This window comes from Trematomus bernacchii, unplaced genomic scaffold (genome assembly GCF_902827165.1).
Source record: "Trematomus bernacchii unplaced genomic scaffold, fTreBer1.1, whole genome shotgun sequence".
NCBI lineage: Eukaryota > Metazoa > Chordata > Actinopteri > Perciformes > Nototheniidae > Trematomus > Trematomus bernacchii.
Genome location: NW_022987705.1, coordinates 10,079,384 through 10,091,155, shown reverse-complemented (window position 1 = coordinate 10,091,155; position 11,772 = coordinate 10,079,384). Strand labels below are relative to the sequence as shown.

The 11,772-nt window shown below is 39.1% G+C and overlaps 1 protein-coding gene across 1 annotated transcript; it reads left to right on the top strand.

The window, feature by feature from the left end:
• Positions 1-989: 989 nt before the first annotated feature.
• On the top strand, positions 990-9,686 carry ccni2 (cyclin I family, member 2). The gene is made up of 7 exons (XM_034140057.1): positions 990-1,294; positions 2,437-2,593; positions 2,986-3,120; positions 3,400-3,474; positions 3,603-3,743; positions 6,803-7,084; positions 8,059-9,686. Exons 2-7 carry the CDS (start codon positions 2,480-2,482, stop codon positions 8,368-8,370), a joined length of 1,059 nt encoding a protein of 352 aa, XP_033995948.1. The 5' UTR covers positions 990-1,294; positions 2,437-2,479; the 3' UTR covers positions 8,371-9,686.
• Positions 9,687-11,772: the final 2,086 nt, after the last annotated feature.

Genomic DNA, 11,772 nt, shown 5'->3' with positions numbered 1-11,772 from the left:
ATAGATGGCCTCTTGTAACCTCTGAGTATAAATCACTATTTGCTGACATTTCATACAGTGATTGATTAATTGTGAGAAAAAAATAGGCTAGATTTTGTGTCTGTGCATTGTGTCCAGAAACCAAACTTTGCTGCTGAGGAGGTCCAACTCTGCTTGCATTATGCTAATCTAATTATAAATGTAAGTGTTTCTCTAATGCTAACATTTGCTTGGATTGTTTCTCTGAAAACCATACATCTGATGATTAAAATCCTTCATCTGCTAATAAATAGAAGTTGGATGGCAGTTTAAAAGTATATTAAAGCAATGTCCTTTAAATCTGGATACAAATACAATGAATGGGATCCTAGCAGACACCCAAAATACTGAGGCAAGTGTATAGGGCCTACAGTACGTTGCCATTACACAGGGTAACCAAATGAAACAGACCCTTCCTTACAATAATCATTTAAAATACAGATTTAGCTAGGTTTTAAGTTTGATGGAAACATTTGGGATAAAGTAGGTAAAAACTTAACAAAATATTACATATGTCAAGTTGTTTTGAGACATTTTAAATCAGGATTGTTACCTATAGGCTATATCTTTAAAGCTGCTGTTTTAATGTGAAAACAATGAAAAGTAAAGTATACAAACAAAAAATAGACTCCCAGAAATGACCCATTTCATCTGGAATATCATAGGGCTGATTTAAACTCCCTCTGTTAGTCATAAATAAAAAGAAACCCATCAGACAGCCTGAGAGAGAGCGAGCTGCTGCTGGACACAGTCTGTCTCTCAGGATTCATTCACAGAGAGAGGATGAACCTAGAGTTACACTTCAGCACCTTAACAAACATATTCTTGGGTTACACACTATAGAAATCTTCCATTTTCAGTTAAAGCTCGACCATTTTGTGTGAGGGGTCCCGTATGTCTGACCTACTAACACATTTATGTTTAATAGATGGAGTGACGTCACGGAGGGGCGGAGTCACGAGCGTTCAAAACACAGCTTGGCCTCAATCCTGCCTGATTCTTTTGCTTCCTGCCTAATTTTTGCGCTTATTTTCTCCTCTCACCAGTTATGTAAAGTACTTCGCGCTTTGTAGCCTTTATTTTATTTTCAGTTTTTATATAATGAGGCTGCTTTCCGTATATTCACCAAAAAACACGTATTTTCCCCCCGGGATAGATTTCTCAAACAGCAGCCTACGGTTTGCTTGTTTGTTGCTTTCAAGGAATATGGACTAATTGAGAAACCGTATAAATGTACCTGCCGTCGAGGGGATATCCTGCGTTTGTAATCGAAGAGGTAAGACTGAACAAAAGGTGGAAGACAAATGTTTTCTGGCCACAACTGTTCAAGGGTCTGCAGCAGCTGCAGCTCATTATCCTGCCTGGATGCTTTTTTCCTGTGTGTGTGTGTGTGTGTGTGTGTGTAAAATCCCTCAGCGGACTAGTCACACATATTTCGTTTTTAAACGTTTTGCATGAAGTCTAGTTTCTCAATCCTGTGCTTCCAGCCTTCATAGACTGACAAATGGCGATGTTGTTGTGCAAACAGCGATTTCCTGCTGCATACTTGGCTCTTTGAGCAGAGAGCGGTATTTCTGTTTACCATATTACTAAGTGGCGGCCAGAACTGATGCATTATGCACAGTAGGAATTCTCTAACATTCTTTAAACATTTCCCAAACTTAAAGCAGCTCTTCAAACTCTCGTGTTTAGCTACATTTGTGTAGTAAGGAACATTTCTGTATATGTAATCCTTTGTTGTCCTCCTCAGTTGTGGGATGTAACTAAGTACTTTCACTCAGTACTGTACTTACTAAACTTTATTATTTCCACTTTGGCTACATTATAGCTTACTTCTACTCCTCTACATCTCAGAGGGAAACCCTGAGATTTGACCTTCAGTAAATGAACTTGACTGCCATTGTTCACTTGTCACTCTCAGATTGATTTATTAAGAGAAAAATATAGTAGTGTAGTTTAAGTTAGCTCCACCTTGACCATCTGCAACATTGAAGTGATTAATACATTTCACAATTGTATCACAGATAAGATTCTGAAATGTATCATTCTGCATAATTATTACATTTTTGATACTTTAAGTATGTTTTGAGATAACTTTTTGTTGTACTTTTAAAGTTTTGAATGCAGGGCCTTAACTTGTGACAGATTATTTATTAACTGTGGTAATAGTTAAGTAAAACTTTTAAAAACCAGTTGTCTTGCATCCTCATAAAATACAATAGAAGTGTAAATTGCAAAAGATCAGGAATTCTACTGATATAACAGCTAAATTAAATGTTGTGTTTGTACTTGCATTTGAGTGAAAGCAATGGGCACTCATAGGACAAGATAGATGCTAAATGCATTTTTAAGAGAAGTTTATTTTCCCATTTTAATGTCTTGTCTGTTGCCTGTTCCTCTTCCTCTTCTTCTCCCCAGGTGTGTGTGCCCTGGGTGCAGTCCAGCCTGTGCTGTGGTGGCGATGAAGAGCCCCGGAGCTGCAGAGACCCGGCGGCTGGTCGTCCTGCTGGAGGCAGCCCTGCTGAGGGAGGCTCGTCTCTGGAAGGTACCGGTCTTCAAGAATGGATGCATCCAGGTAAGTCTAGCATCTTTCTAAAGCACGTTATAATGTCATTAAAAGCCTAAAATGGAACAGAAACCCTAATCTTGGTCCTCTGTAAAATGAAAAGTTTTTCTTGTGTGATGAAGCATCAAGATTCATGTCTTAATTTTTAAAGCTAACAATTAAAAAGTCACTTTCTGTAATAAGGAAATTAATAATTCAAGTACGAGCATGAAAAAGTTGAGTAAAAGCATTAATAGTAATAATCTGAGATCTAAAAAAGGGAGGCTTTTCATTAATTGCATGAAACTGACGTCCCAGTAATTACTATAATTGTGTCTTTCTTTGGGGCTTTTTTTGGATGGCCTGCACTGCCAACAACCTGAATTATTATCTTCCAATCATTTTCTTCTTTGACCTCTCAGGGTGCTGACGTCTCCTCATCCCAATATCAAGAAATTATCTTTTGGCTTGGAGAGATGAACCGGCTGTTCCACTTCTGTCCAGAAACGTTTGCACTGGGAGTCTGTGTCCTTAACCGACTGCTGTCCACTGTCAAGGTAGACGGCTGCAACTAACAATATTTGTCATTATCAATTAATCTGGTGGACATTTTCTTGATGAGTTGTTTGGCCCATAAAGTATTTTTTAAATTGTTAAAAAATGACAATCCCAGTCTCTCCAAGCTGTTGTCTTTAAATGTCTAATTGTGTCAGAACATAGTATGATATAAAAAGTGTGTTAAAGCAGTGAAAAACATCTTGATTTCTGGTGTTTGTTTTGACATTCTTAGATTGTCCTGCTTCTGAAGAACTAAATAGAGTATTCTCTTTTCTTAGGCCCAACCCAAATACCTGAAATGCATTGCTTTCACCTCGTTGGTCCTGGCTGCCAAAATCAACGAGGAAGATGAGGTAAGATCTTTTCCTAAAGATACGAAGAAACACGTCAGATAACCAAACAAAACAACAACAGAAGTCAATGCTATTTCAAATCAATACGTTTATTTACTTCCCTATTTGTTTGTGTCTGTTTTAAACAGGTAATAGGTTCTGTTCAAGACCTGGTTGTGCAGAGCGGATGCAGCTTCTCAACAGCTGAGATTCTTCGCATGGAGAGGATCATTCTAGACAAGCTGCAATGGGACTTGTACACCGCAACGGCAGTCGACTTCATTAACATAGTAAGTTGGCAGATAGATGGGCAAACAATACTTTTATTTTTATTCTTTTCCTGGACCTGAGCTGTCGGAGCATCTCATAGCTGGACCTGAAATGCTTCGTCAACTCTGGTCCTGGTCTTGCCTAAAACACAGCGGTACAAAAGCACACATTTTGCCATCATGCTTGCATCATGTTTGCTTCAAGACGGTATTTCACAAACCTTCACAAACCCCTACTCTCTCAGAAGAGATAAAGGTAAATTGGTCCTAGTAGAGATTGTGCATTTATTTGATTTCACTCATTGTTCCCATTATTATAAACTCCATTCCGTCCAGCTTGGGGTGAACACGTTTAGAACGTTTTAAGAGGTCAAGAGCAACTGTGCAAATAATAAAATGGGAGTCCGATTAGAACATAATACATTTACATTTGGTTTTTCAATACATCTGAATAGAATCAATAAAATATTGTTCTAAATAATGACGTAAAATAATCGAAGGCTACCTGACCTCAACACTGATAAAACCAAAATGTTATTGTTTTTGCGCACTTGTTCAATTGTTTTAAAGGTTAACAGATGGAAATCACCTTGCTTTCAGTTATTGCTAACTCTAAAAAGCACTGCCTTTTCCCACTGTAAATATGATTTAATGTCAGCTTTCTGCAGCTTCAGTGCAGAAGTGACAATTATAGAATCTGTTGAATCTGATTGTGGACAAAGACCCAATCGGCGCAAGGTCTGAAGAGAGCTGTTTATTCCACATAAGTCTGCATTTGCAAGCTGCTAGCAAATAACAGGCATGATGCATATCAGGCCAAGGCACTTCTGACTAACTCTTAACTTCTGCCCAACTATTGATACCAAAACCCTGCTGCCAACAGGGGGGGGGGGGTCGAGGGACCTCGAGAGACTTAACAGAAATGTTTTATCGTCAGGGAATCTATAACGTGCTCTGAATAATTGACTGTCTTTTACGTGGTTTGTCATTGTTAAAGGTCCCATGCTGTGTTAGAGTTTATGGCACAATATTGTTAAACAGCCTGGATCTAAGGCAGTAGCCACTGACTGAACTGTACACACACACACACACACACACACACACACACACACACACGCGGTCCCTTCATGCTATCGCGCCCAGGGCTGTATTCATAACGCTTTTAATAAAAAAAACATCCAGCACTTTATGATAAAAGATCAGTAACTATAGCGCCAAGGAATAGGTTTGAACAACTCTTAATATGCTTCACATAGGGCTGCATGTTATTAAATAGATTCATACATTACTTAGTTTTTAGCCACACTAGCAGCACAGCTTTTTGGATCACAGTGAAGTTGACTTAAAACAATACAAACTGTTATTAAACTGAACATTACATCTTACTATGAATAAGGAGGCAAACAGTTTGGAGGCCAGCATAGTGACGCTTTATGAATACAGCCCATCAGTTTTCATTACAAATAGTTCCACAAGAGTTGGTATTGATTCACAATATTCAAAGGATTTCCATTGTGTCGACTTGCTCAGTTTTAAGGATAAACATTCTCCACACAACAAATCTGACAGGGATTGAAGTTTTGCATTCTGTTAGTCAAAAATCTCATCCCGGACCAGAGCACAGCTTCATTCCCTCAACAAATAAATGCCAGCGTTCGATTTGTTTGTGATATTGAAATTTGCGGAGGACTGATACATTTTCTTTAAAGCAGCAAACCATTAACTGTCACCGAAAAGCTGTTTGGCACATTTGAACTGATTCAGTGTCTTCTGCAGGACTAAAAATGGCATTTTCACAACTATAACGTGAATTTGACTGACATGGTGTCATAGGTTTACAGCGTGTTATTGATGTGAAGCTTTTATTTTCCTTGCACTTCACTTTATATATTCCAAAAAATATTTGAACATAAACAGACATAAAGCATCAATAAAAACTATATTAAAATAAAGAATTTCTCTTTTTATACTATTCAAATAAATATTTTTCAAACACTTTTGAACAATACTGTAATTATCTCACAATGACATTCCCCCCTGCGTTGAAGAAATAACTCTGCATTCCCTTTTTCTAAATAAAGTGGTATTCTCCTTTTTTCTATAAAACAGCTATCATTAAAATCTATCTATTATTGGTCACCATGACACTTTGATATATATAAATAAGAGGATTTACAGAGATGCTTTGTCATCGGCTCTCAATATTCTTAGATATCCAAGTGAAGCTCTTTGAAAGGCAGAATCCGCTATGTGGCTCTCAAATCTTTCACCGTCTGAGACTGTATCGGGCTGTCCAATCGGAACACAAAGCTTCCTTTGTTTGCTACGTCACCCTGAATATTCCCTGCATTCCCATAGTGGAGTGAAGAATGAAAACTTGAGGAGGCAGTTTAGAAAGTTTGAAGAAGTCGAGAGCTGTTTTAACAAATTCCTTTTTGAATTTGGCACCACATTGCTGAATCTACCTTCCAGTCAATTCCTCTTTCTTTAAAAACCCATGGCTTATTTTTGCTACTGAGTAAGAGACAAAACTAAAGCAAATGACACAACATGATAGACATTTGGCTGTAACAGAGAAACATCACAATAATGTGTTGGGGTTTTTTCTTCTGTTTTCTGGTCACTTTGTGATAAGACTAAGAAGAACTAAAACTCAGAGTGTCCTTTAACATCGAGCCTCAGGTTGTGAATTACAGTTCCGGCCTACAAATGGGAACACATACGCACTTCACGTACGATACGATACGAACAAGATTACTATGATTCCTCAGGCCAACGGGTAGGTCTTCATAAGTTAAACCTGATGATGGGATGCTCTATCTGTTGCTCAAAGTCAGCAATGAACACTTGAGAAGAGAACCACAGACTGCGAAGGGACATTGTCCTGGGTGGATGGGATGAAGGTTGGGTCAAAGGAATGAAAGATGTTTTGTGAAGGTTGGACATTAAATGCATTGATATATGTCATGTTGATAAGAGGTAAAGGGTGAGCAATGGATGGAAGATGAGACAACAATGACATCATTATGCTAACGTTTTGGTCTCGTTCCTCTCCACTTCCCTGCTCTTCTCCGCTGTAGTTCCACGCCCTGCTCGTCTCCGGCCACCCTCACCTCGCTCCGTCCATCGGGCTGGGTTCCGCCTCGGACCCCGGGTCGCCTGCCGCGGGGCCGGGGCTTCAGAAGAGGCCCGCGGGGCTCCAGGCGGCGTTGTGGACCAGGCAAGTGCAGCACTGTATGGCCTGCCACCAGCTCTGGCAGTTCAAGGGCTCCACATTGGCCTTGGCCATCATCACCTTGGAGTTGGAGGTGCTCACGCCCGATTGGTTCTCCGTATTTACCAACCTGCTGAAGAAAGCGCAGGTAAGAGAAAAGCACAGGCTCCTCCTCCATGATTATAGTTGGTTTGAGTGAAGAGAATGTAGAATGTTCAGGAATTTACCCACAGAGAAAATGTATACCAGAGCCCAACTGTGCTGGGGTTTGGAAGACTTTAGCTACAAAAACATTGGAAACTGAAAATAAACTAGTTGATTCAAAAACAAAGATATTGCTTTACATTAATATAAAAGATCATTTAGAATTACATATTTTAAGAAATTATTAGAATCGTTTAGTTTTCAAATGTAAACTCTTTCACTGAGCACATTTTGGTTTCAAATATAACCAATGTGTCTAAAAATGTGTCTACAAATACAGTATACACACTAAAAATGATGTTTTACTCTAAAAAAATATGGTAATTATCCATATGCAGTACATAAACTTCAATTTTTGTAAACCCATGACATATCCCCACGCCAATCATTAGTCAAAAAATAATCCTGTTTTGATAAAAAGGATGGAAAAGGATGAATAAGGGTTTAAAACTCCCCAGATGAAAATCAATTTACCATGGATTACCAGTTCTCTTTAAGATGCCAGTCCTTGTTTTTATCTTTAGATGTCCCACGCTATTTTGAAAAACCTCTCGCACCTTTTGCAGTGCAGAAACAGCATCAATTATCCTCCATACTGCTGGGTGTCTTGGATAAAAAGGCACATATTGGCACATTCAGATCAACAAATGCTGCCAAAAACTGACACAAACACCCCTTTGGTTATTCATACGCTTATTCAGGTCCATCATGATCACACTGAGGAAGCTAAGAGAAGGGAAGAGTATTTTAGTCAAATTAGACAAAATTACAATCCCACACTAGGGAAACACTTGCACCCCATTTTAGGGTCAATGAAGGCTCTCTCAGTTTTCCACAATGGTCCTCTCAGAAAGGACTCTCCTTCTGAAGCACCTTTTGGTGTAGCTCACACACATTGTGATGTTTTTGCTCTCCCAGGTGGACAGTGGCGAGTTCATCCACTGCAAAGAAATGGTGGACGAATACCTTCAGAGCCTGGAGTTCTCCCTGCCGCCCAACGCCGTCTACATCTTCAACAGCGCCCTGATCCCAGACCAGCAGCGAGCCTGGAACCCCACGCTGCGCCTCAGGAGGGGGCGGGGGGGCTGCGCACAGCAGGGGGACACGGACGAGTTCTACGACGGCTTCAGGTGTTTGTACAGCGAGGAGACGACTCAGCAGGGAAACAATGTCGATTCCCAGCAGAAAAACGTCTCGCCCTGCCCGCCTCTGCACCCCGCCCTCAACTAGAGGGACGTTTATTCACACCGTCCTCCCATCTCACATGGAGAATGTCCAATATACTGTAGTTCAGCACATCTAACAACCTCATTTGCAAGCTCTGATGTTACAGACGTTAACCGAGATGTTCAACCTGCAAAATTTTTTAGAAATTGGTTCAAAAGAAGATATAATTTTGGATTCTACCGTGCACTTGTCCACACAGAAGTCTGGAGGTGTGTATGGATCGGAGGTATTCTGACGCTGTTACTTTTTTTTTAGCGGGACAGAAATTATGTTTCTCTTTGGTGCAGAGTTAACGGTCCATTTAAGTTCTCAAGCTATTATTATTATTGTTATTTTTAATATTATTATTGCCATATTTTTTACTTTTAAACATACCTGTCCTTAAATATCCTCCACAAATGGTTCAAGTGTGAGGTCAAAGAAGAAGGATTAGGCAGTTATGTGTGTTTTTATGAGTGTGGTTGAAGCCCAAGAGCGGCTTTTTTTTAATGTTTGTGAGTTGATCCTGATTTAGTTTGATGTGAGGTGTCTTGGTGTTCAGGTTCCTCCAAGGACCACGTAGCACCTTGAGATAAAGACAAGCTTTTTTTTTTATTAAATGCTAAAAATATATATTTTTTCACAAGCTTTTTATTATTATTATTTTAATATTTTACCTTGTACTCATTTGTTGTATTTTATTTAGCAATTATTTACAAAAGCTACATTTTCCAAAATGTTTAATTTCCTGACTAAATGCTGCACATGTTTTTATTTCATTAATGCTTCAGTCTGTACTGATTTGGTTAATGTGACTGTTATTGCATATCAAACAAAGCAGGAGCACCTTTGGGAGATTAGTTTAATACTAGAGCAGAACAACATGAAATCACCTGATTGATGATCCCAGGATTACTGATTTAAATATTTCTTTTTAATTATTTCATAATGTATGACAGTGCCACAAATCATACACCAAATATTGTCAAAGTATTGGGGATAGAAATATCCTGTTTTTATTTGTAAATACCACATATTTCTGTTTCATCCCGATACTGAAATGTCTCCTCAACGGGTACAAAATATTATGTTTTCAATTTAAACTGACTCTCTGCTGCCTTACTGTGTTCAGAGAGGTCAGAAACGTGAGATAATGTGAACCAGTTACTGTCCGTTTCCTCAACTGTGAAGTCTGTTGCATTTATCAAGTCAGGCTGGAAGCAGCACAGTGACCAATGTCAAGGTTGTTTTCATTTCCATTTCTTCATTTAATGAGGCAGCTATCTTTATCATCTGGTCAACCACAGAAATAAAGCTATGACTTGAAAAGTCTAAAGTGGTATCTTCATTTTTGTCACTTTGAGGTTGGACGGTCTATGGTTTTTTCCTGTGTCAGAGATTACAAATTATTGGTAACATTCAAAACATGAGAAAACTAGAAGCTGTAACATGAACTTCTTTAAAGGGGACCGATCATGCAAAATGCACTTTTGTACGTCTTTTATACATGTATGTGTCCCTGGTGTTCCAGGGAACTCACCAAGTGTCAGAAAACACAACCCTCTCTATTGTCCTCCATACCCAAATCTCTAAAAAAGGGGCTGCAACGGATCTGATACAGACTGATCCAGATTTGAACACTTCTATGACGTCACAGAAGTGGCGCTACGGCTATTGGGCCAACTCCACCAATCAGGAGGAGACAGCCACGGCCATTGCCGTTCGAAAGCGCTGGAGACGCTGTAGTACATATGCCAGGCCTGTAGGTGGTGCTGTTCTCACAGAATCAGCCCTTGCAAAAACAGCTAACATTTTTCAAATTGAGCGAAATGAGGCATGGCTAAAATGCATGATCTGTTTGGTATTTTGAAAAAAAAAAAGTATAAATATGCCTTATATAGGTATGGTCCTACACTATATTATTCAAATATAGCATGATAGGTCCACTTTAAGTTAAACTTCTAGAAGTTCACAAAATGTTGACTGTTTTGAGTTTGAATTATTAAAACATAAAGAGTTAAGGTAAATTCTACTTTTTTTTGACAGAAGTAGCCAAAAATATATTTTTTTAAAGCTCCAAATAAGTGCACATACCATTAAATGTACCGAAAATAATACATTTAGGAATCAATTGATCACATACATTGAGGCTACTGTTTTAATTTAGTTTGTGATTAATTGCCTTTGTACCAATTCCCTTATTTACTTAGTATTTAACCAACTTCTGTCCTCCAACAGCACTATACCTCAGCCATAAGATGTGTACAGTGTCGGTGTGCATCGTGTCCTGAATGTAGAACAGAGTGTCAGAGAGCCATTATCCCTCAGCTGCTAGCAGAGTGTTTGTGTTCTAAAGGATAGAGGGGAAGAGGGCTGTGAACACACTGTCCTGCTGGAGCAGATCCAGTGAGGCCTGCAGGTGGTGGACAGAATAATAACAGTGCTTACAGAGCCATCACCGTTTAGACAAAACCATTCATCTGGGAAGAGCTGAACACTGGGTCCTGACTTCCTCCGTCTGTTTTCAAAGAACACACTTGTTCAGTGCCGTGAAAAAAGTAATTCAACTTCTGATGTTCTTAGAACTTCAAAAGAAGTGACCTTAGAAATTGTGATGGGAATTGTTCACTTTTTCTGCAGTTTTATCCCAAACATTTGATGATTTGATAGTAGCAGTAATCGTTAGATGAGCATGTTTTATATTATATTCTAAAATAATATTTACCAAATCCAATACTTTTGCAAAACATAAGGGATGTATTTTGGATTGTATAGTATCAAGTATGGTTAATTCAAAATACCTTCAATTAATATGTACTAAGCACATGAATTTAATATGCCATATATGAATACAACAATGAGTTAAATTCTTGCCACAATTTGATTTAAAACTGATGCCAATATTTAAATGAGGAAACACACTATTTAATCTGTCTTCACACAAGAATGATGTGTACAGACTTGTTTTTGAATTTTTAGACAGCGTAACAACCAGCTGCAATTTGTGTTAACACGCTTCCCGTACACCCACACGTCACCCACAACCACCGTCATCTCCCTGAAACGTACACACTTCCTCTAAAGACCTACCTCTTTTACACATGTATTCCTCCACCTTTAGCAAACACACACACGCATTGTTAAAGCAATGGAGGGTGGGGTGGGGGGGGGTGTGTGTACATACTAGACTGAACAAACATGTCTCAGCTCTTCAGTTACAGATCACCAAACAGGAAACACTGCATCTTAGGCTGACAGCTGTTGTGGTGACAGTTGAGGCCGAGAGCATCTGTGTCTGTGTGTGTGTGTGTATGTGTCTATATATATGTGTGTGTGTGTGTCTGTGTGTGTGTGTTTATACTGTATGTGTGTGTGTGAGGGAATAAAGTGGCTCTACCTGCCCGTGTTTCCCTTTCATCTCCCTCC